Source organism: Oncorhynchus masou, chromosome 29, assembly GCF_036934945.1.
Source record: "Oncorhynchus masou masou isolate Uvic2021 chromosome 29, UVic_Omas_1.1, whole genome shotgun sequence".
Lineage (NCBI taxonomy): Eukaryota > Metazoa > Chordata > Actinopteri > Salmoniformes > Salmonidae > Oncorhynchus > Oncorhynchus masou.
This window is the reverse complement of record NC_088240.1, coordinates 55,725,944-55,750,626: the sequence shown is the minus strand read 5'-3', so window position 1 is coordinate 55,750,626 and position 24,683 is coordinate 55,725,944. Positions and strand designations below refer to the sequence as shown.

Here is a 24,683-nt window from a genome sequence, read left to right as displayed (position 1 = left end):
AAGTGTATGTAAACTTCCAACTTCAACTGTTTTTACTGTATTCTATTCTACTGTATTTTAGTCAATGACACTTTGACATTTCTTGTCCTATTATTTATATGTTTCTTAATTCCGTTCTTTTACTTTTAGATGTGTGTGTGTGTGTGTGTTGTTGTGAATTGTTAGATACTACTGCACTGTTGATGCTAGGAGCACAAGCATTATGCTACATCCACAATAACATCTGCTAAATATGTGTATGTGACCAATAAAATGTGATTTGATTTGTGGACTACTTCTGACCAGGGAGCATAGGGATAAAGCACAAAAATCAGGCTATGGATACTCCATCTCTCAATTCTGCTGCCTTTCCCTGCCTGAAAGGCCTTTTGACAGAGAAGGTTAGCCAGACTTGTGATGACTGAACCTGTCCTTTTCATTCTCGTCCGGACGCTCATAGGGAAGCTTTCAACAGCCACCGAGCTGATTGACTGGAGCTGTAAGTCAGCGCTCTGATTCTCACTTGAAACGGGGAGTCGCCAACTTTTTGTGACAAATTGCTTATGGCGGTGGCAAATGTTTGAACGGTATTTAGCATTTTCAATGGATTATTATGTTGGATGTTGGCGTTAGGACTGTCTGGAATATGCAACTCTGGCAATATACCACGGCTAAGGCCTGTATCCAGGCACACTGTGTGTAGGGGGGTGAGTGTGAGCATCAGTCCTTGCTCAAGGACATTTCTAACAAACATTCACCTGGATGATTCACAATAACTCTTTTATTGAGAGCGTCAGTCAGTTGAGTTCATTCAATAGATAGATTGGTTTTAATTATGGAACCTTGCTGTGATGCACTCTCCCCATGGTGCCTGTTTTGGTTCTGTATACCTCCATTTAAACATTTGATGGTTAGTACAAAGGAAATGTCCTCTGCTGAACTGACTCGTGTCTATTGCTGGATCCCAAACACAAAGGCTCTGTCTCAACTGCTTACAACATCTGTCCTCACCACCTCTTCATCTGCCCTGATTGGGAAAAACAATATGGCTGAAGGCAACTCGTCGTCCTCAGGCTGACTCATCATCACCTTGCCAATTCTTCCAGATCGATGCATCGAAGGAGAGGAGGCGAGGAGAGGAATTTTTTTTAGACAATTGAGAAAGGGCTCTGGTAAAATTTCACCTGTCACTCACCCCTTCCTCTAACTTACCTCACAAGTGATAAATGTGTTGTGTGTTGCACTGTATTTCTTTCATTCTTAAACTCTGAAACTTAACCTAAAGAGTTCCCTTGACACTCTCCGTTCTAACAGGAACGTTCATGAGTAACTTTGTCCCTCTCACTCTGTCCTTTCTCTCTCTTTTATTCTCTTCTCTCGCTCTCTCTGCCTCGCTCTCTCTCTGTCTTTCTTTTTCTTGGACACAGGTCCCGATCGGACCCAGGAGGCGACGTTGGAGCAGGGGACAGAGACGGGAGTGGATGTCCCTCCCGAGCTGAATGACATGGAAGAGGTTGTCCAGGAGTCTTCTGGAGACTGGCACTGTGGTATTCCCAACGTGTTCCCTTAGCCCCCAACTCAGAATTGAATTGACCTTCCCAGTTTATCCCAGCATAGACTCTTTACTAGGCGTCTGTGCACTGATGATACAAAGCACTGATTTTTACCACAAGTAGGTGTGGAAAACCTACCCCTCAGATCAACCCCCTCCTTTCCTCACCTCTTTCTAATTGAGTTGGACATTTCTGCACTTTTTCTAAAGTGATGCTGCCACGCACATCCTGAAAATAGAAAGCGTGTGCGGCCGTACCTCTACACGCATTAGGCCCTTAGCAGCAGCTATTTCTGCCCGTTTCTCTTGTCCTCAGATATGCATTAAAGGGACAATCTGTGATTGCTACATCCATTTTTAGTATAACTTACACATGCCTCATGAGCTTAGTTCAGCTTGTTCCTCTTTTTTTGTTAAAAAAACGAACAAAAAGACAAGCAATTGTAAACAAGCATTTTATCGCCCCAACATGGTTAAATCTATCCTTTTCATATCATGGTTGTTCAGTCCTTGCATCCATAGCTCTGTCTTGTGAATTTGGTTACATTTCTCCAGCTCCATCCCTCAGCTATTTACCAAATCGGTGGCGGATTGCCCGCTTTTATTATTGTTTGAACTGCAGATTGTCCCTTTAAAGGCAGAGAACTGGTCCCTCCATTGACTAAATTGCTGAATCAACCTGCGCTCTGATTCTCATTAGTATGAGTCCCTTACGAGACGTTTTAGTCAAAAAGCTGTTTAGTAATCATACGCTGACCTCCCAGTACAGTTCACCAGTCGGGGCTGTAGCTAGCTGAGGTAGACTACCGGCGGTTTTATCCCTAGACTGTTGTTTACTCTGTTTGCCAATAAGAGGAGTGAACGCTAGAGATCTGCATGGGTGCACTGTCAGTCCTGCGGTACTGGTTCACATCACCCTGTAGAGTAGAATAACCACTCACCTGCCCCATCCGGAAACAGCCCCCCCCCCCGAGGCACCCCTGTAGATCCGCGGTCCATAAGTCAGCAGTAGTCAGTCACAAACTGCTCCGTATGACCTATTACGGACTGGACTAGGTATCAGCAATAGTGTTAGAACTCCACCTTGCCCTCTGAAAGGCTGGATAGAAAGGTTTGCCTTATTGCGTATTCCTATCCAATCATTTCAGATCTACACAAGTGTATAACGGGCTGGGGCAGGGTCTAGGCATGGTTTCTAGGCGGGGACTCGATCTCTCCCGGGCAGCTGCTCCCGGGCAGCTCCACACACTGCGAACAGGCCCACACTTAACTGTTTGACAACTGAGCTGTGCTTTAACAGGCACACACATTGGAGTGATCTATGTGCAGTTTACCAGAAAAGTACATTTCTTTTTAAAGTCACATATTTTTGCATATTTATGCTATACACTTCTAAAAGGCAAGCTAAACGTTTTGTTTTTGATTAATTAGTTGTAAATAATATACATATATTTTTGCCATACAGTTGAAGGTAGCCTTGAATGGTGAGACTATAACGCGCTAAGAGTCATATGGGTCAGACCTGGGTTCAAATACACTACTATTTGAAATCATTCACTTTAGTCTGCCCGAAGTGCCAGGGTTTGCAGAATGCAATCTTGCAAATGACTACTCTATAGGTTTCATTGCGCCAGGCAAGCTCTATCAAGCCCGGATAAAATATAATGATTTCGAAAAGTATTTGAACTTAGGTCTGGTGTGGATTTGATCCCTCTCTTCTGAAACGTTATGCCTGTAAATTTGACAATGATGACGATGACCTGTGATACCACTGTTCTTGGCTGCTGTATAAGGGCTTCAGAGGTTGACTCTCCACGTTCACAAGGTGTTGCATGAAATTGTCATTTAGTTGTAAGCTTATGCACAGCCATTTTGTAATCTGATATTTAATTTTGCAATGTAAATAGTGTATGATTGCATATATTTTTGGATTCCTTATCAAATTGGTTGTGAACGAGTTCATTTTTTGTCAATTGCTGAACCAGTTTACAGACTGTAAGCTGTTAAGTGTTTTTTTTTTTTTTTTTGGCAGGAATGTATTTTGTAATGATGAAAAGTATTTAATTAATAAAACCAGTCATTTTTTTACATATTTAATGTGGACCAATTGTTTTAGAAATAATTTGTGAAGTTGATTGCATTTTGTCTGTTTGATTTTCTGTGATATGTGGAGATCTCGGTATGTCTCTGCATCAAAACCTTGTCTCTAGAAAAGGCAAGTGTTTAGCGATTGAAAAATCCATTGCCACATAGTCAAAACCCATTTTTGTACCTCTATCTTTCATTAGTCCCAGAGTTATTAACCTTTCGCAGCATATGGAAAGAGCATGGCCACTTTCAACTACTATTAAAAACAAATGTCTCTTCCCCCACATTGAGGAATTATTAAATTCCTCTCCTTGATTATGCAATTATTGAGCAAACACAATTACTCTTGGAAGCAGGAGTGAGATGCAGCTCTGACATGAGTCTGCTTTCAACAACACAATGACCTGACATAAAACAAAAGATGGATTCCGCAACAGAGTTGAATACTTCATCACTTCTTGTACCCTACACCGGCAAGTTACTGCATGTGTGTACACTACTTTTTACATTTCTATCAAAACAACACAACCAGAGACCCATAACGATTTAATGATTTTTAATTCCTTTATTTTTTCCAAGTTATTAAGTGGCTGGTCGTACATCTTTTTATTACCGATACAACAATGAGGGTCTCGAGAGTTACATTTACATTCATTCACAGGACCCATGCAAAAACACGCGCGCACATTAAGACATGGATGAGGGGGGGGGGACAGGCAGAGTATGCTACAGATTACACACGTTTTTTATTTACTTAAACAAATGAAGGAAAGACTGGTGGGAGGATATTGGACAGTACAGTGGCAGTAATAAGCAGTTTTATGCAACTCATCGCTCGTACCTTGGTCAACAAACTCCACGCCCTCTGTATCCATCTTCATCTTTTTTTTATAACATTTATGCTTTTACACAGTTAAATAAGGAGCACCTTTATGACAGTGTTGGTGTTTTAATATCCACATGGAGTAAACACAGCACATAGTTTTTGGCAGTCAGAAATGGTATTGCTTAGCTAGCTGTTTTGTATTCATATTTTGTGCAGTGCTTCGATAGATATATGAAGCAAGAGATACTTAAGACAGAGAAGACCACACCTAATGGGGGAAAGGGTCTGAATCTGTCCTGCCATTGGAAATGCCATGGTTGTGGCAGGTCCAACATGAGCTTGGTATCAGAGCAATCCGTGTCTGCTTTTCAAAGGTCAAAACAGTGCACTTTAGACAAATGTCTGTTATATCTGGATGGGGAAACTCCCAATCCCATACACATTAGTGTCCTAATCAATCTACATGTACTGAAAATCTAATGAAAATAATATTAGAAATGATAACATCATCCATTGATTTCTACAATTCAGTGGATACTACAGGCGAGACTTTTAGTGGGTTAACTTTCAGTAGCTCGATGTCATTTTACCACGGAAGATCACAGCCAGCCATAGACCCTAATGTAAAAACATGGAAGGACAGCAACACGTAAGACAGGACACGGGACGGTAAAGACCTACAAACACATGGCCAACTGGCCATCGCAACAACCCATGCAAGCTGAGTAAGACGATGCTTAGCTATGAATTCATGTCAGGTTGTACAGGAAATGGGAGAGTGTGTGGGGATTGGGGGGGAACGACAAAGACGAGCATGACAAGACAGATAATCGTTCGTTTCTGAACCAGAACCAGACCTGGTCACACTTTCACAACCACAGGCGGTCAGGGCCAGGTCAATTGGACCTAAGCTACTTCAGCCAGGTCTGGTCCAGATAGCCAGCCTTGTTAGACAACTCTAGACAGACAGACAGAGAAATAGACAGAGAAATAGAAATGAAGACACAGGTACTGTAGAGCTACGACAGGGGTCCTTTAGGCTGTGAGAGGGGGGTCCGGATGACTTCGGCAACAGTTCAAATCCAAGATGGTTGCACAGGAGAGGCGGGAGGGAGGAGCAGGGGCGGGGTGTGGGGGCACAGATTGTGTCGCTATATCTACCAGCCGGGTGCATTTTGAGTTATAAAATGAAAGGGTTAGAAAAGCAGGGAAGAGGTGTGTGTGTGAGTCGACAAAGATCCGTTCTTTTATCTTCTTTGTTTTCACTCGTGTCCCTTTCCTTGACGTCTGCCTTTGTGCTCTTGAAAGGGACCTCATTTTTTAGGTAGGGACCCAGTCCGGCTTGTGCCCTGCAAGAGAGTGAGAGACAAAATAATAATCAGGAAATGGATTGTTTTTGTCATTCGCTAACGATGCTCACTAAAGGGACCTGCTAATTAGGACACAAATGTCCAGCTGTATATTGACGTACAGTCTACTTGGCCTTGAGCATTGTGTACAATTGTTTTGTTAGAGTAGGTGGGTGAGTTCTAGTTATCCGAATTGTTTCTTTTGTGAATTCTCGGCTATGCCCTAAAAAGAGACATCTCCCAGTTCTAATTTGCATGTCGTTGCCAAAACTGATCAATGATGTGTTGTGCTGTGTTCACCAAGCTCAATCCCTAAGAATAGATTGTGCATTTTCTCATGGGGATATAAAAGTAGGAGAAAGAGGGGAGGATTGGAACGGAACAAAGATTATACAAATGAGACAATTCTTTAGGGAGAACTATTGGAATGAATATAATCCACAACGTACAAAGCCTTCAAATCTCCTGAAACAAAAGGAGATCAGAGGAAAAATGGCCAGGCTCTGAGCCATTCTTACAGCTACTTGAGTTTAAAATCATTATCGGTTCGAAAAACAAACTAATTAGAATGCGGTAACAGAACTGGAGAATGGAAAACAAATGAAAAGAAAACGGGAAATAAAAGTCCGTCCCCAGATAATGATTAAAACAAAACGGTAATCGGAAGCGCTAAAGATGGTGGCTTCAGCTTAACGGCAATTAGGCAGAGAGATTGTGGGGAAACAAGCTATAAGCAAGAGAAGATTGGTGTACTATTTACCCACACATTTATAGACTTGATCGTCTTCATCTTTTAGTTTCATAATGCCACATAGTCCAACTAGCAAAGACACCTATGCAGGGAGCATGTGGATATATACATACTCTCTAAACATTTTTAAAAGTAGGCCCCCTGTATGGTATGAGGGAGATGACTGTGCTTGGTTGCCTTGCTAATCACTGTGAGTGCACTGACTGTACCTACCGGAACATAAGCTCTCAGTGCCTATTCTGCCTAATTAAATAACTGTATCTGAAGCTTGGGCCAGACTGGGTAATTAAAACTGCCAGAGACCTCCAGAGCATGTCCTAGAGATTAGCATTCACCATGCCATGGATGACGCAAGGAGAGACAAACAAACAACAGCCGCTCAGAATGCAGGAGCTCTCCGAGTCACTGCTCAGAGGAGAAAGTGAGTCGACGGGGCAGAGTGAGAGGTGAGAAGGATAACCGGGGAGCGTAGGAGAAGGAGAGCGAGAGACAGAGGTGGAGACCAAAAGAGAGAGGTAGAGAAAGATACAGTAGAGACTGTAGTCAAACATATCTATAAATGGTATACTCTCTGTTCAAACACATCCGTCATCCGTTTGAGAAGAAACACACCGGGGTGCTATGCAGCTCCTCTAAAAGTCATGAAGTATTCACTCAAGTGTATATAAGTGTGTCTGCCTTACCTTTACGTGTGGCCTACTGTGTCGGAGAAGGACCTCTTGAATAAGTCTGTCTGTGTAGTATCCCAGTATGATATACAGTGTGCTTGGTACACACATACATGAACCAGATGGTCAATCTAATTAAAAGCGCAATGTCCTAGTTGTAGAAAGAATGCAAGGCACTGCTTCCATAACAGCTTGGCTTACCTGACGGTGCGTTTACAGTCGCGGAAGCCATCGGCAAAGTGAGCAAAGCTACCACACGCCACAATTGTGATTGCTAAGCATGTCCCATTGCAGTTAGCACAGGTCTTAGAACAGCCATTAAGAGTAAGCAAGACTACTATCCCGAAAGCTGGTTTCGATGTGTAGGCCCACAGGTGCAAGATCAATGCCTGCAAGTAAGCTGCCAATTATGTTAGGTGCTGCATGTCCGTATCAAGCCACAAATAGCGTTAACTTTGACATCAAACTGCACTCTTTAATGCATGAAGCCTGTAGCATCAGCCAGATACTGTAATTATCACTGTCTAGAGGCTGTCTCAAGGTGCAGTTATTCTGCTGGTGGTATGATAGGCAATGGAAGGTGTCATCTTAGCCTATCAACGTTGAATAAATCCATAGCAAGTAAGGGTAAATATATGTTGCCGCCCATGACTCATTAGCTACTCACTGAATGGTGGCTATCATCACTGAGGTGAAAGAAAAAGAAGAGAGTGACAGAAGGGAGGAATAAAAGAGAAAGAAAGATCCCATCTGTTTAATCAAGTGCACATTCTGGAATTAGTTTCGATAACATACAAAGGGAATTATATAATTTGTTCCTTTATAAATGGGTTTCATGTTCGCTTACCATTTTGAAGATCTTGGACAGGGTTCCGCTGTCGCCTGCACCGGCCTTCTTCGCCTTGGCGGATCCTGTTGACTTCTGAGACACCCAGAAGAGAGCAGGGGTGAGGTAAGACACCGGGAGACATTGTTGTTGTCACCTAGCATGGTGGCCCAGTCAGTGTGTGCTTTTGCCAGCTCGATTCTGTGTTTGTTCATCGAAATGATTTACTAATGGCTAAAAAGCGGCATCGTGTACATATCCTACGTGGGTATTGCATGGTTGTTTAAAGAATGTTTTCTGATAATATCATGTTGCTTGAAAACAATAGAAGCGACAGAGTCGTCCCCAGGCTCAACTGAAAGCCAGCAGGTGACGAGCTTATAGAAAAGATGGCCTTCGAGTCAGTGACTCTTATCACGGAGTGAAATTTTACCTACAGTTTTGAACGAGTCTAGCCTAGATCAAAAAGTGTCTCATTGGAGCAAATCAATCTGAGTCAAAGTGGAAGTGCTTCTACTTAAGCACTTTCTAAATTCAATCTCAGTAACAGCTGAGCTGTGGCTGCTCTGACTCTCACAGGGGGGGTTTAGACTGGGAACCGTTCATGCAAAACTCCAATAAACATGCATGAGGATGAATGAAATGTTGGGGAGTGTTATTTAAAGATCCCTAACCTCAGAGAAGAGCTTAAAAGGTCTCATCCCTTATTATTTTACCACCCCCCACCCCCACCCCACAATGTTAACTGTTATGTGTGACTCATAACATCTACAACACACACACACTCACACCACACACACATACACACCAGCGGAGGCCGCTGAGGGGAGGACGGCCCATAATAATGGCTGGAATGGAGTAAATGGAACGGCATCAAACGTGGTTTCCATGTAGCTGATACAATTCCATTGAATCCGTTCCAGGCATTACTATGAGCCGTCCTCCTCATCAACAGCCACCACTGACACACACACACACACAGAGACATACAGAGACACACACAAAGACACAAACGCATGTGCACACACACAAAATCACACACACGTGCATGCACGCTCGCACAGGGGCCAACAGGGGACAAGAGAAGAGGACGAGGCAAATAAGAAAAAGCAGGATTAAGTTGCTGGTTATCATACCAAAAGGGTAAAAACGACTTCAGCAAATAAAGAATTGGATATTCAATTGAGCCGGAGGCGGAGAGCTTGCCAAACAAAACCACTCAAAACATGATTTAATAAAATAGAAAAACCGACGAGGGCGTTATGCATGTATGCTTGGATTACAACAAGCTCTCGAGCCTTAAAATGGTCATAGAATAGACTGTTTAAAAGAACGGCCGGGGATTTTTCTCTTCGTTTGCTTTAGCTGTAGCGTGTAACCACGTACCTGGCCTAGTTTCGCAGTCATTGCCGTCCACTGGACAAGGACACGTACGAGACAGAGACAGGGAATAGACAGGGGTGAGACACAGGGGTGAGGGGAGGAGAGTTAATCACTCAGGTCTTACACAGAGCAAAGGCAGTGCAGCATGAAGAGATGAGTCCACATCCAGGGCAGAGCAGAGCAGAGCAAGGCAGACGCTCGCGTCACCAGAGAGAGCACAGACTCAGTGAGATACGCTCAGTGACATCACATGTTATTAACAAAGCCAAAAACACAATCCCATCCAAAGACGAAAACAACCTTCGACTCCTCAATTGGACAAAGAGTAAGAGTAAATGGGGCTCACCCTAGACTTAGGAGGGGCAGGGGACACCTGAGGGGAGAGAGTGACAGAGATCTTTAGAAATACAATAGATGAGGGTATTTCTCATTACATTTTAGAAGACACTCTTATCCAGAGCGACTTACAGGATCAAATAGGGTTAAGTGCCTTGCTCAAGGGCACATCCACTGATTTTTCACCTAGTTGGCTCAGGGATTCGAACCAGTGACCTTTCGTTTACTGGCCTAAAGTTATTTCTACTGCTAGGCTACCTGCTCTTAACTGGTAGACTACCTGACGCCCTCATATCAACAAGTCAAACATCAACAGTGGAAAACTATGCAAATGGAGTGACTCACGATCGTTCTGAAGAGGCGCACAACAGCGTTCTCCCCACCCTTAGGGGCTGCCTTGGCAGGTCTGACAGGAGAGGACAGGCCACGGAAAGAACCCTGGAGGAAATGGAGGGAGGGATGGAAGAAGGAAAGGAGGGCGGGATGGAAGAAGGAAAGGAGGGCGGGATGGAAGAAGGAAAGGAGGGCGGGATGGAAGAAGGAAAGGAGGGCGGGTTGGAAGAAGAAACGGAGGGATGGATGGAGAAGGAAAGGAGGGCGGGATGGAAGAAGGAAAGGAGGGCGGGATGGAAGAAGGAATGGAGGGCGGGATGGAAGAAGGAAAGGAGGGCGGGATGGAAGAAGGAATGGAGGGCGGGATGGAAGAAGGAAAGGAGGGCGGGATGGAAGAAGGAAAGGAGGGCGGGATGGAAGAAGGAATGGAGGGCGGGATGGAAGAAGGAAAGGAGGGCAGGTTGGAAGAAGAAACGGAGGGATGGATGGAAGAAGGAAAGGAGGGCGGGATGGAAGAAGGAAAGGAGGGCGGGATGGAAGAACATTATAAAGGCACAGCAGGAATACATATAGCCCAACACAACCTAACAATAAAGTGTGTTCCATGAACCAGACCAGGCTCTACTCTGCCTCCACTCTCCAGCTTCTGAAAGGTGTTACCATTGGAAACAGCTGGTGGCATATTGCCAAACACCAGGGATGCTGGAGCACATTTTCTGTGGCTGTGGAACGACTTCTTCCACTGGATGGACTACCTGGGGAGCTCTTACATCACAGAGGACCTGAGATAAGCTCTATGAGTCATTCACAGCAGACTCACGTAGGTGTCCACAGATAACGCCCATCCAAAACTCATTCAAATGGAAAATAAGTGGTTAAAAACTAATTGGATGAAGGACTTATAAATAAATTAATAAAGTCAGTAAGAAAAAGTTTTGGATCTTTTGCAAAGTGTGGTAAATATCAACACTAAATGCTGTTGAAGGGGAAGTTAAGTAGAGATCAATACAATTAAGTTGTACTTCAGACAGATACATCTTTAGAGGATTGGATGGGGATGAATGCAAAATTAGCTCTATGTCTCGTTCTCTTGAACTTGAATAAATAGCATCGCCCCCTCTCTCTCACAATAGGCTTCAACATGTACCTTCCAGACACACACAACTGGGACCTTAATTAAAATTGTGTGATTCTGAAAAGATTCATTGTCATTTTCTCAATAATAACCCTGATTATTCCCAGTTGGCTATTTAGGGGTATGTTTGTGAATAACATCCTTTGATATAGCGAAACCCATTTCTTCCTAATGAGTGCCTCTCTCTCTGTGGTATTTTGTGAAGTGAGAGCAAGGGGACCTTTATGCCCCCATTCATGTCAGTAAGTGAAGAGAGTGGAGAGGCTCTCACTGAATCCCTGTGATTATCCCTATGAGAGAACTTTACCAAAATGAGAGGGTAAACTTTCCACCCCTGCGCATCATGCACAATATAATACACTCATTAGGGGTTCCAATTGAATCTCATTCACTGTCTTTTCTGCCCATATATGGATGGATGGTTGGATGGATGGATGCAGACTCATGCAGACGATGACCTCTGGAAAGAAACACATTGCTATAGAACATGTGTTGTGTGCTTATGAGCATTATCCTCTCCAATAACTAGGCATCTAACCCGGAGGACCAGAGGTCATTTAGAATCTATCAAACTCAGCGACGTATTCTATTGGAAGTGGATGATAATATCCTACACTTTTATGAATACACATGACGCTCAGTAGAATAGCCAATAGGTAGCATGGTTGTTGGTTGGTCAGTTCGTTCCCTATGAGCAAAAAGATGTTGAAAATAAGTGGAAAATGTTATTTTCAACCAAGCTCGCTGGGTTTGTGCTGGAGCTGGTACAGGTGAATTAACTTCACCGCCTTGTGGTTGTTGTGAAGAACTGATCTGTCTCACAGCCGCGTCTCACACACATCAGAAGTTCCAGTTATGTTCCCACTAAATACAGTTCCAGAGATTGAGCGGCCTGAGAGAAAGAGTTGGGAAGAGAAAGTCAGAAAGTGGAGGGAGAGAAGTAGAGCGGGAGAGACATTGAAAGATAGGGGTAAGTCAGGCAAGGAGCTGGCAAAAGAGGAATAGACGTGAAGAGAGAGGTGCCCAGTGGGGATTTCAGTGTTGCCTCGGGTTTGTCTGTACCTTAAACCCACGCTTTGTCTTCAGATAATGTAACTAGACCATCAATTACACAGTATTGTATGTTACATCATGTTGGCAGCTTGAGAAAACCTTCTAAATTGTAGCTGATTCAGAACTTTTGGAAAGTATTGTTCTGTGGAATTTTTAGGACTCTAGGAGTCACAGGAGGTTGGTGGCACTTTAATTGGGGAGAACGGGCTGGTGGTAATGACTGGAGTGGAATCAGTGGAATGGTATGAAATACATCAAACACATGGTTTCCAGGTGTTTGATGCCATTCCATTTGCTCTGTTCCGGCCATTATCATGAGCTGTCCTCCCCTCAGCAGCCTCCTGTGCCAGGAGTAAAAGGTCATTCAAAATGCATCAGTGAATCAGGCAATAGTTCTGAAAATATATATATTTTTTGTTGATAAAACTTCTTTCTTTTTAAAACTCCTACTTGACCTTATTTTACATTGAGTAATCCTAAATTCTGAGTTTAGAATCCGTTTGGATATACTAGTAAAGAGGGATCACACTATTCAGTTATGAACTTCACATGTCCTTTACTGAAACATGTTGCATTGAACGTTGTCAGTATAGGATAGTATTTTCCAACACAAGAAGAGTGTTCAAAGGACAACGGACAACGGTATTCTGAAGCAAGGAGGGTCCTTTCAGGATAGAGCAGAGCGGGGGATTATTGTGTAGGGAGGGAGGACGGGACGGAGAGAATGTTCTCCCCTCTCTGTTTGATGTTTGAAGAGTATGGAGAGGTAAGTGTGTGTTGGCACGGAGCGCATTGTTATTTGGCCACAATTCAGACGTCACAAAGTAGCTGTGCTCATTCCACCGCGGAAAAGAAAAACAATAAAAATGCATCACACTGCCATCCAAATTTCATAAAGCTACAAATCCAGTTTCATCCTCAACATACATTCTTGGATTTACATAACACTGGACGTCCATTTATAAGTTCCAAACCCAGCGAGATGCTCTCATGGCAGCCCAGCCGTTGTAGAGAAAGTTCGCTAACACTTCACTTGACACTTCACTATCCCATTAACACCTCAGTGTCGTTTCACCTCTGACCTAGAGGCTGTTATCCAGAGGTGTTAGGTCAGTACAGTCGTAATGCAAAAATCGTATCTCTATCGTGACAACAGTCATAAATTACAACTGCAGTCTTGAATGGAACCAGATTACACCGTCATGTTAATGTCATAGTGACCAAAAGTTTCCTGCAGTGAAGTACAAGGTCACCTAGACCCAGGTAGAGAGAGTATTCAGGACTCATAGGACACCTCATCCCTGAGGATTTAATTACTGTCAAACCTCTCTCCTCGGAGGTGCTGGAGGTCAAACCTGGAAGTCGACTCCTTCAGAAATGGATCACGGTCAATCATTTATTCTGGAATAAATGAATTGTAATAATGTATTATTTACTAAGGAGCAGGGGATATGTGGGCCACATAGTTATCACTACATCCTATCCTATTGAGACAGCGTGTGCGTTATTGTGGACACACACAAGTCACAAACTGCCCACTGTCAAATAAACAGATCTTACCCATGCAGTTGAAGTCGGAAGTTTACATACACTTAGGTTGGAGTCAGTAAAACTTGTTTTTCAACCTCTCCACAAGTTTCTTGTTAACAAACTATAGTTTTGGAAAGTTGGTTAGGACATCTACTTTGTGCATGACACAAGTCATTTTTCCAACAATTGTTTACAGACAGATTATTTAACTAAGTGGACTGTGCCTTTAAACAGCTTGGAAAATTCCAGAAAATTATGTCATGGCTTTAGAAGTTTCTGATAGGCTAATTGACATCATTTGAGTCAATTGGAGGTGTACCTGTGGATGTGCTTTAAGGCCTACCACCAAACTCAGTGCTTGACATCATGGGAAAATCAAAATATATTAGCCAGACCTCAGAAAAAATGTGTAGACCTCCACAAGTCTGGTTCATCCTTGGGAGCAATTTCCAAAAGCCTGAAGGTACCATGTTCATCTGTACAAACAATAGTATGCAAGTATAAACACCATGGGACCATGCAGCCGTTATACCGCTCAGGAAGGAGACACGTTCTGTCTCCTAGAGATGAACGTACTTTGATGCGAAAAATGCAACTCAATCCCAGAACAACAGCAAAGGACCTTGTGAAGATGCTGGAGGAAATAGGTACAAAGTATCTATATACACAGTAAAACGAGTCCTATATCAACATAACCTGAAAGGCCTTTCAGCAAGAAAGAAGCCACTTCTCCAAAACTTCCATAAAAAAGCCAGACTACGGTTTGCAACTGCACATGGGGACAAATATGGTACTTTTTGGAGAAATGTCCTATTTTCGGATGGAAAAAAATAGAACTGTTTGGCCATAATTACCATTCTTATGTTTGGAGGAAAAAGGGGGAGGCTTGCAAGCTGAAGAACACATTCCAACCATGAAGCACGGAGGTGGCAGGTGTTGTCGGTGTGCTTTGCTGCAGGAGGGACTGGTGCACTTTAATGGCATCATGAGGGAGGAAAATTACGTGGATGTATTGAAGCAACATCTCAAGACATCAGTCAGGAAGTTAAAGCTTGGTCACAAATCAGTCTTCCAAATGGACAATGACCCCAAGCATACTTCCAAAGTTGTGACAAAATGGCTTAAGGACAACGAAGTCAAGGTATTGGAGTGGCCATCACAAAGCCCTGACCTTAATCCTATAGACAATTTGTGGGCAGAACTGAAAAGGCGTGTGTGAGCAAGGAGGCCTACAAACCTGACTCAGTTACACCAGCTCTGTCAGGAGGAATGGGCCAAAATTCACCCAAATTATTGTGGGAAGCTTGTGGAAGGCTACCCAAAACATTTGACCCAAGTTACAATTTAAAGTCAATGCTACCAAATACTAATTGAGTTTATGTAAATTTCTGACCCACTGGGAATGTGATGAAAGAAATAAAAGCTGAAATAAATAATGTTCTCTACTATTATCCTGACATTTCACATTCTTAAAATAAAGCGGTGATGCTATCTGACCTAAGACAGGGAATTTTTGCCAGGATTAAATATCAGTAATTGTGAAAAACAGAGTTTAAATGTATTTGGGTAAGGTGTATGTAAACTTCCGATTTCAACTGAATATGTAGTGCATGCTCCTCAATCCAGCACAGCTTTACATTTGACTTAGATTTGATTGATCACATAGAACAATGTCCGTCAGTGTCATAACTGACAACTCGGCGATTGATTAGTAAGACTCACCGGCTGCCGGTCCACTAGCCACGAACTGACTCCTTTGAAGTGACCTCTACTGTAACAGTTCGTAGTCTCAGGAGGACAGACTTTTTGAAGTACTTCTACTGCCAGATGACCTCTTCAGTCGTCACTTTGCTGCAGCTTCTCCAGCTATTTAACTAGCAGGAATTGGACAACTACCTCAGAGGGTTGACAGTTTACAACAAAGTGTCATATAAGAAAGCAGTGGCGCTCCAGGTCATTCCCTAACACTGACAACAATAACAAGACAAAGTTGGGGACTACAATCTAGTGAACCATAATTGAACTGGTTCTTTACCATCCAATCCCAGGGTACTGTACCGGACGTCTAGTGAGGCCTAGCTCTTGACATTTGACCCCGCTTGTCTTACAGTGCCAGGTGAAAGTAGGGTAATAGTAGGTATGCTCTACACTCCTCAGTCCTCATCACCTCTGGATCCTAAAACAAACAAAATACCAACTATACCACAGTCAAATACATGTAGTGCTCAGAGCAAGTTCAGGTTCTGTTTCATGTCCTTGTTTCGCTCTCAAGTATGAATATTTGACTTGACTCTGACTATCACTATTAGGGTCTTAGATATTGGTAAAATGTACACATTAAGAACAAGGTAGCATTGACTCCTTGACTCTTTCATTGTTGACCACGAGGAACATCTAATGGGTTCAATGAGAAGGAGCATGACAATACTTCACTGGAGGTCTCCAAAAAGTGGGACAGACTTTCTTGTTTTCATTTTGTATTCCGGTTGGTTTTGAAAATAGCTGTTATTTGCCCCTTTGCTAGCCTGAATACAAAATGAAAACAAGAAATAAACACTGTTGTTTTATCATGATTTACAGTATCTTGATAAGCTTTCCAAGATGTTCAATTTAAAACCAATTCAAAAAATACTTTCAATTAAAAAATCATAAAATACAAATGTGATTGAAATATAATAAGTCATAAGGCAGACAGTACTAAGATGCATTTCCAAAAGAAAGAATTCAGCATATTAACCTGGTCCCAGATCTGTTAATGCTGTCTTGCCAAATCTTATGGTCATTGTCATGTCAAACATGATTAACTTCTCACTGTGCCCATCAATGACAGCATGATCAGATATGGAGATTGAGATGAGGCCAGACTGTTTGGCATGACAACAATTCTAAGAGTTGGCTCAGAAAGAGCAAACAGATCTGGTACCAGGTTATCAGTCAATGTTGGTGTACCTTCTAGTTCTTTCATCCAAGGAACAAGACATTAGCCCCCATTGTACATGGCCTTATTAAGCTACTTAATCAAAGCTGAGCTAAGAGTAAGCCTCATATTTCCATGACGTCTACACCACACTTCTCCTAGCCTCTTCTAGACAAGTATGCTGTTTACTGAAGAGTGTGGTCTTATCCACTTAAGAAGTGAAAAGACTAAACAAATGGGAATAGTTTGATGATGTACGTTCCATTCCCTCTTCAACTGGGCCAGCTTCTCTATTGGCCATTCATAGTATTGACCACCTCCGCCCAGCATGAGAGGTTACTTCTCAAGCTAGACTGGATCGAAACTGAATTGTTAGGACATTCGCCGTAGTTTTTGCATCGGAGGAGGGTTATTAAAAGTGTCATGACTGTCCTTTGAGGATCAGAATGGGCAGATCAGACTGGTGGAGGGGTGACAGAAACCAGGCCTCTCCCGCTCTCTCCCACAGAGATGAGAGCGGGAGCTGCTGGATGGTCACCTTCACACCCTGCTGTAAATCTATGGAGGGGGAACTTTCTCTCTCTGCCCTTTAGTATTGGGAATGGAATGTCTTTTGTCTAAAGAGACTTCTGCATGCCAGTAACTCTAACGTCCAAAAGATGAACTTTGGAACAAACATTTTGAACATCCGAATGTGGGAAATGGTCAATGAGTAATGTCGAAAACAAATATCATATTGCTTTTCATTTTGTGATGTTATTAAAAACTGTATGAACCAAATACCGTAGCTTAGGAAGGAAACCCCTGCCGGCGGTGGGGGTTTCCATCCAATATGTTGTCTATGTGATATGAAAATGGATGTAAGTCTTTTTGTTAAGACAGGAATGTGATTTTTAGTTTAAGATAGTTTAAGGTAATTGTTTTTCATATAAAATATGCACAGTGACTCGCCACACTCAGTATGACGGAACAGCCCCGTTGGCCAGAGTGCTTAAAAGGACTCGCTAAGAATGAACATACTCAACCAAAAGAAGTGAGACCATGGTCCACACGTTGAAATGGTTGGAAACGCTGAAAGTCTCGGAAATGCCGAAACTCTCAACCTCAACACTAGATCAGAAGATAACCTCACCTACCAGACCAGTAAAGCATGGAACGTTAGTTATATGTGGGGAATGATTAGAACTTAGTCTCAACTTAACCTCACCTCCCAGACCAGAAAAATGTCCCCTCTATCCCCCCCCCCTCCATATGTGTAACAAGCCGTCATATCTGGTCAGTCTACTAGGGACTTTTGTCTCATGTAAGTGTATAGTCTGTGTTATTTAGTTAGTAAATAAATGATTAAACCACTTTGTGTAGTACTGAATAATCAGCAACAACTGTTCAGAATGAGAACTGATGAGGTAATGATTAATAAGTGACTGTTATGGATATATAACTTTATATATGTATATATATATATATATATATCTTCTTGAGTTTAATTCGGGAGAAGGTAACTCGTTAAACAACTTCTTCCGTTGTGCCCCAAATTCCTAACGAGTTAGTTGTTACATGATTAATTTAAATCTGGTAACAATTAAACATAGATAGGGGATTGAATAAATAACAGTCATCAGATTAATGAAGTTCACATCACAACAAAAGTGACATTACATAATAAAAACAACAACAATACAAAAGCATAACAAACACTGCTTAGGGTGGGTGTTGTTAAGAGAGTTTAATCAAGCCATTTATCCAAAAGCTCAGAACAGGATCAGGTTAGGAACAGATGTTGGTCATTACAATTCCCAGGAAATACAAAACAAAATTACAAGCATCAGTTGGATATCTCAAAGCATTACAAAAGGGATCATCGAATAGGATCCATGGATCCACCCTGGGATCAAACAGACTCCCACACACACAAACACAGTTCCTGACAGGGTCAAGGAAGACCTGGGTTCAAATACTATACTATACTAAAATACTTTTAGCGTCTGCTTTAGTCTGCCCTGAGTTCCAGTTGGGCAGGGCTTTCACTTTTGAGACTACTCTATTGGCTCCATTGCGCCAGGCAAGCTCAATCAAGCCCAGCTGAAGCATTTGAAATGATTTTAGATAGTATTTGATCCAGGTCTGGGTAAAAAGACACCAGTGAACCTGAGCGGTGCTCCATCAAGCTGGCGGGAGGAGTTCAGCTCTTAGAAGCTTTTGGGTTCTGAATCATAAACAGTTGTTGTACTGTACTTTCAACATTCTTCAGGCTATCGGGTCCCAGTCCTGACAAAGTTACTCAATAGACCCCGTATTTAAGTTGACTTATTTTGCTGTCATGGAGTTCAGTTTCATGGTGCCTGCACATAGACACTCATTTATCCAACAAATTAGTCTAATAAGGTCTTCCCATTTTTGAATAATACGGATTACCAATCAGCTTTGACATGTAACAAATTGGCTTCAGTTCCTGAGGTTAAATCAGTTTTGTCTTCGTTTTTGGGTGATATCTTTCTAATTTCTTAAAATATATATGACATCACCATGCAGATTCCCATGAACTAGTTTCGAAACCAGAATCAACTAATGAAAGGCCAAAAAAAATACAGGTGAAACCAAGACAAGAATGTAAAACAGAAAGAGATAACTCCAGGTTGTAAAAGGATCCATGGCTCAACAGTGAACATTCATATCAGTCAATAACAGTAGCCCATTCCTGCAGTCAAATTACCTAGTTGCATCATGGGTGGAATGTTATTCATATTTTTTTCTTAATTAATAATAAATAAATACAAATTTAACTGCAAATCTGGTGTTTCTATGTCAAACGGTTTTGTTATATTTCAGTCTTCTGTGATGTCTATAAAGTGTAATATTGGGATGGAAACTCAAGATTGAATACATTTCAACTCTATATCTGACATGGTACAGGTGTCTTCTTTTTTTAAGCCCATAACCGTGTGTGTGAGGTGTATACTTTGGTTTCAAAATAGATTTGTTTAAGACTATCAAGACACACTGACCCTGATTTAGCCAACTTCAGTAAAAGGTTAAAGAAGGATTTTTAAGCATCGAGACTATCGAGATGTGGTTTGTAGTGTGTGTGCCATTCTGAGGGTGAATGGGCAAGACAAAAGATTGAAATGCCTTTGAACGGGGTATGGTAGTAGGTGCCAGGCGCACCGGTTTGAGTGTGTCAAGAGCTGCAATGCTGCTGGGTTTTTCATGCTCAACAGCTGTGTGTATCAAGAATAGTCCACCTAATGTGTTCCTAATGTTTTGTACACCCAGTGTTTATTTCCACACTATGAGGCTGGAATAATACTGTGAAATTGTGAAAATTATGACAATTCCCTTTTAGTGGAAGAGCTGTTTGAAAAGACAGGCTGAAATTTAAGCCTGTTTTGGTGGGATAAACAGGCAGTCAATTAGTTAATTGACCAATAAGAAACAGTTCCAAACTTCTCTGCCAATAACAGCTAGTTTCCCCCTCCCCACTCAGACCACTCCCACATAGTCCTAGCTACATTCTTGCTTGAGAAATTACTCTTTGCTAAGAAGCAATTTGTTTCTTTTAACCAAAACCAAAACAAATCACAGTAAGGTACTTGACTGTCACTCAGAAATTATTTGATATTCGATTTTTTAAAACAGCTACATTGGACCTTTAAGATTTTTATTATTTTTTTAACCTGTTTATCCTTTTTTAAACTTTGATCAGTGCAGAAAAAAATTACATTCCGCTCGAGGCAACAGAGAGTTAGGGATCATATATTTGAAATACAAAACACTTTTCACACATCTGAAGGCAACTCCACTACTCTGATGTAGAAAACAACGTACAATTTCCTGAAAGAACAGAAAGAGGTGACAATTAAATTCAAACAAATAGATAAAAACAAAAAGCTAATACTGGCTCTTTTTCAATAATTTTGTTCATTCAATTTTGACAGGCAAAACACTGACATTTTCACTCGTGGCAGATGTTTTAGCAGCACATTCCAATGAAGTTTAAAATGTGAAAGAATCTCATCTACGATGCACACAACCAAATCATTCCGAACTGAAAAACAAAAACTGCTCAAATTACTTTGATCTGGGATTTAATTCAAATATGCAAAGGTCAAAAGATTTTTGTCCTCTCTGAAGTTGTTACAAGGCATGGGAGGAATGCATATTGTTGAGACAGTTTAGACCACATTCTGCAACCTATTGGATCACCATCTCAAACTACCATTCTCCTCTCTGAACCAATGAGGAAGTCACTCCCAATCCCCAGAGTGAAGCAGAGCTGGACAGCATAACGGAGTTGGACTTGAACTCCCTCTTCAATACAGTGTACCAACTTCAACACATAACTGTTGAAATATACAGGACATTTTGTTTTAGATGACAACTGATAAACAAACGGTGCCAAGCGGACTGAAATGTGCACTGCACTGGGTTGCCATATCAATTTATCTACATCCCTCGTCACCAGCTCAAAGGAGAGGCTTTGGGATTTAGCACATCACAGAGAGATCGAGAGAAAGAGAGAGAGAGCGAGACAAACAAGGCAATGTGGGCTCAACTATTCTCACTGTACCGCAACAGTTATCCACACACACATCTGGGTCCAGGTGGCGCTTGCTACGCCAGGATAGTGGGTTCAATTCCCGGGACCGCCCATACTTCAAATGTATGCATGACTGTAAATCTCTATGGATGCGTCCGCAAAATGACATATATATTGTCTGAACTCCGACGACACAACGCAGCATCTTGAATTCTACATAAACCCATATAGGATAAGGATTAGCTGAGATAAGTGGGTTTTCCTACTCTATAGTATATTATTTATGTTGGATTATGTGCAATATTATGGGCTAGAGCTGTCTTTGTAAAGAAGGAGTGAGAGAATCCTAGTCAAAGACTCTCTCCACACCCAATGGAGGTCCATGCAAGGCATTTAGGTTATAGTTCCCCACCATGGACTATCCACAGTTAAAATGGCTAACTACTAAAGACTCAGAAATCAGGAAAATTGGTAGCCTAACAATCATACCAGGCTCTCCCAAAATACATCCAAGTAAGGGTGCTGACATTTATTCCATACATTTATTCCAATTTTCCCCATGAAATCTCCCGAATCATTACTCTCTCTTAAAAATACCTGACACACAACTTTAAAATGGCTCCAGTTTTAGATATATTTATGAGTTAAGCATAGAGTATATTTGGAATGAAAGCACACACACACATGTAAATGGATCAATTCATTCACCTGTACTGTACCACACCTATGACCATATAAGTAGCACATATGCTTTGAAGCTCTAACTGAAATAAAATGTAAAATAAAACATTTAAATGACATTTTATTGTGGTACTAACAATCACAGAACAATTAGCCCAATGACTTTAAGCCAAAGCCTCTTTGCGCTACACCAATCTCAAACCACACCCAAATCAGTTATCCAGTGTAAATGTAGCTTTCAATGCCATTCATTCGCAAAGAAGCAAATTTCAGGAGAATGTCATAAACTTTGGTACATCACAAGAAAAAAAATGACATCAAATCTAAGCAAATTGAAACAAAAACAAAAACAGATCACAATCTGCCAAAATCATAAGTCAGACATTAGTCCCTCAAATTAAGACTGAACACAAAAATAAACCATGGTACTTTAGAGGTGTATCTTTGAAACAAATCAAACTCTCTGATTTCCTCACCTTGCTCTTCCTCTTCTTGTCCCCTCCAAAGAAGTTCCCAATTTGATCCATAAGGCCAGGGGCCTTCTTTTTCCTTCCCAGGCTAGACAGTCCAGAGGAGCTTGCAGTTGCCATGTCGGTGGTTAGGGTTGGGTAATGCTGCTAGTATCTCTGTAAGTGGGGTTCGGTCTCTCAGGTAAGAGCGAAGGGGGTATTAAAGATCGAGAAAGGGAGGGCAAAGAAACAAACTTAGTCTAGATCCTGATCCTCTGAACCGCACTCTGATCCCGCTCCGCTGTGCTCTTGGATGGTCTGTAGCTCATCCGATTCAGAAGGGCGGTCTTTGAAGGTGTTGTCCTCGCGGCCCGGGGCATCTCGGGAGAAGAGGCGGACCAGGTGGGGGCGTGGCGCGGCGCTATCGTCAGCATCAGCTGTGCTGGCCTCGTTCCAGGAGCTGCTGGGCCCCTCAGTGCCCGTGGAGTCAGTCGCCGCCGACGCCTTCTCAGAGGGGCAGCCATTGTTCGGGTTCACATCTGCCTCACCCAGGCCTGCGCAGAAACAACAAGGGTTATCTATTGGACCGTGGGGCCTGCATAGGCGCACAAGGGCCCTGCACAATGAGTCCCTTTGACAAGACCCTGCCCTTTCTGCCAGAGAAACTCAACAGAGAAGGGATCCTGAGTGACATGCCCTGTAATAGATCTAGAACACAGATCAAATGCATAGCTAGGAGATTATTGCACCGGGGGAAACCATACATTGTTAGCAAGGGACATTACCTACGGTACTATCAAAACAGTTTCATTGTCTCCTCCCTCAGTCCATGCCAAAAGTTCCTTACAGTTCTAATACTGTATAAAAGTAACATAGCACACACATATCCTTCCCCAAACACCCACCACAAGCCCAATAACTCTCTTGGAATTATAATGGCATACTTTCCACATTCCTGTACAGGAATACTTTCACCAGGTAAGTTGACTGAGAACACATTCTCATTTACAACAATGACCTCGGGAATAGTTACAGGGGAGAGGAAGGGCGATGAATGAGCCAATTGGAGGCTGGGGATGATTAGGTGGCCATGATGGTATGAGGGCCAGATTGTGAATTTAGTCAGGACACTGAGTGTTAACATCCCTACTCTTAAGATAAGTGCCATGGGATCTTGAGTGATCACAGAGAGTCAGAACACCTGTTTAATGTCGCATTCGAAAGACAGCACCCCTACACAGGGAAATGTCCCCAATCACTGCCCTGGGGCATTAGGAAATATATATATTTTAGACCATAAGGAAAGAGTGCCTCCTACTGGCCCTCAACACCAGATCCAGCAGCATCTGGTCTCGCATCCAGGAACAACCCTGCTTAGCTTCAGAGCCAGGCCAGCAGATGGATGCAGAGTGGTACTCATACCACGAGATCAGTCATTTGTCATTGAATGTCCAACGCTGACACGCTAATTCACACGTTTCTCCATTTGTTTTCCACATGTGCGAATGGACACTATGGCCATCAGTGGGACGCTGAGATCTACGGCATTACCTGTAACTTATCCCTTCTGACAGAAGCCACCATGCTAGCTAGCTCCCGGAGCACAGGGCATGCAGCGCAGCGCTCCCCGAAGAACAATGTAGACACTATACTGGACGAAATGGTGTAGGAAAAAACAACAGTGGAATCCGCATGCTAATATTTCCTCAACAGTGGTCTATTGTCAGAGCCGCATAGTTATTTATGTGGGACAAGGAGGCCAGTGTCCCTAAAATAACTCCTATAAGTATGGATTTTCAACCCGATGCACAGTGACACTTATTTGACGCCTGAGCCACTGCAAGGCAGGCGTTGGTTTGAGCCGGTTTGAGCAGACCATTGGGTTCGAGAAAGACCTCAACAGTAACTCAAAATGGATCAACAAGGCGTTCAGATGGAAAGATATCACAGCATTTAGAATAAAACATATATATATAAAAAAAAAATGCAATTTGGAGAACCAAACCGAACTTCCAGATCTGGATCTACTGACAAATTTTCCGATTCTATGATCAAAGAGACATGTACATCTGAGTACAACTAAAGCACGGACGCTGAGACTGTTAGAGTTGTGTGAATGATGTACATGGAGGTAGAGCCATACTGCTCGAGTCAGCTACAACGACAAATCACAGGCACTTGAACTGGCACACTGAAATGAAATATCTACTATGAAAGCAGGTTTTCTGTAGCGGAAGCTATTTACTTACTAAAACAAATTGCTCTTAGATATGATTGTGTAAAAGGATGA

The 24,683-nt window shown here is 42.3% G+C and overlaps 3 protein-coding genes across 8 annotated transcripts in view; 1 reads left to right on the top strand and 2 right to left on the bottom strand.

Annotated features, from left to right (window-relative positions):
- Window positions 1–2,493, top strand: part of LOC135520035 (zinc finger protein 236-like) — an 88,773-nt gene extending 86,280 nt beyond the window's left edge. For both annotated transcript variants that reach the window (XM_064945348.1, XM_064945347.1), the window contains one exon: window positions 1,407–2,493. In XM_064945348.1, coding sequence (XP_064801420.1) covers window positions 1,407–1,549 — 143 coding nt within the window. In that variant the 3' untranslated portion in view covers window positions 1,550–2,493. The remainder of the gene's footprint in view (window positions 1–1,406) is intronic.
- Window positions 2,494–4,158: 1,665 nt separating this feature from the next.
- On the bottom strand, window positions 4,159–22,646 carry LOC135520034 (myelin basic protein-like). Of its 4 annotated transcripts, XM_064945345.1 has the most exons (7): window positions 22,421–22,645; window positions 10,104–10,196; window positions 9,769–9,795; window positions 9,426–9,455; window positions 8,061–8,135; window positions 7,881–7,899; window positions 4,159–5,794 (listed from the first exon to the last, which is right to left on the bottom strand). In XM_064945345.1, the coding sequence occupies exons 1-6, from the start codon at window positions 22,532–22,534 to the stop codon at window positions 7,897–7,899; spliced, it is 342 nt and encodes a 113-aa protein (XP_064801417.1). In that variant the 5' UTR covers window positions 22,535–22,645; the 3' UTR covers window positions 4,159–5,794; window positions 7,881–7,896. The 4 variants fall into 4 exon arrangements, with proteins under 4 accessions (XP_064801417.1, XP_064801415.1, XP_064801418.1 ...); XM_064945343.1 differs by lacking the exon at window positions 7,881–7,899; XM_064945346.1 differs by lacking the exon at window positions 9,426–9,455.
- The window catches only part of LOC135520032 (myelin basic protein-like), a 49,780-nt gene continuing 47,742 nt past the window's right edge, over window positions 22,646–24,683 (bottom strand). For both annotated transcript variants that reach the window (XM_064945340.1, XM_064945341.1), the window contains exon 4: window positions 22,646–22,947. In XM_064945340.1, the coding sequence (XP_064801412.1) occupies window positions 22,649–22,947 (299 nt within the window). In that variant the 3' untranslated portion in view covers window positions 22,646–22,648. The remainder of the gene's footprint in view (window positions 22,948–24,683) is intronic.

What these genes read in the sequence shown, in the direction of transcription:
- LOC135520034 (XM_064945343.1), bottom strand. Translation starts at nt 22,534, where the DNA reads ATGGCAACTGCAAGCTCCTCTGGACTGTCTAGCCTGGGAAGGAAAAAG. An exon ending in TGCGCCTCTTCAGAACGATC is followed by an intron (nt 9,796 to 10,103) that starts GTGAGTCACTCC and finishes CTCTCCCCTCAG; the next exon opens with GTGTCCCCTGCCCCTCCTAA. An exon ending in CTGCCCCTCCTAAGTCTAGG is followed by an intron (nt 9,456 to 9,768) that starts GTGAGCCCCATT and finishes GTCCTTGTCCAG; the next exon opens with TGGACGGCAATGACTGCGAA.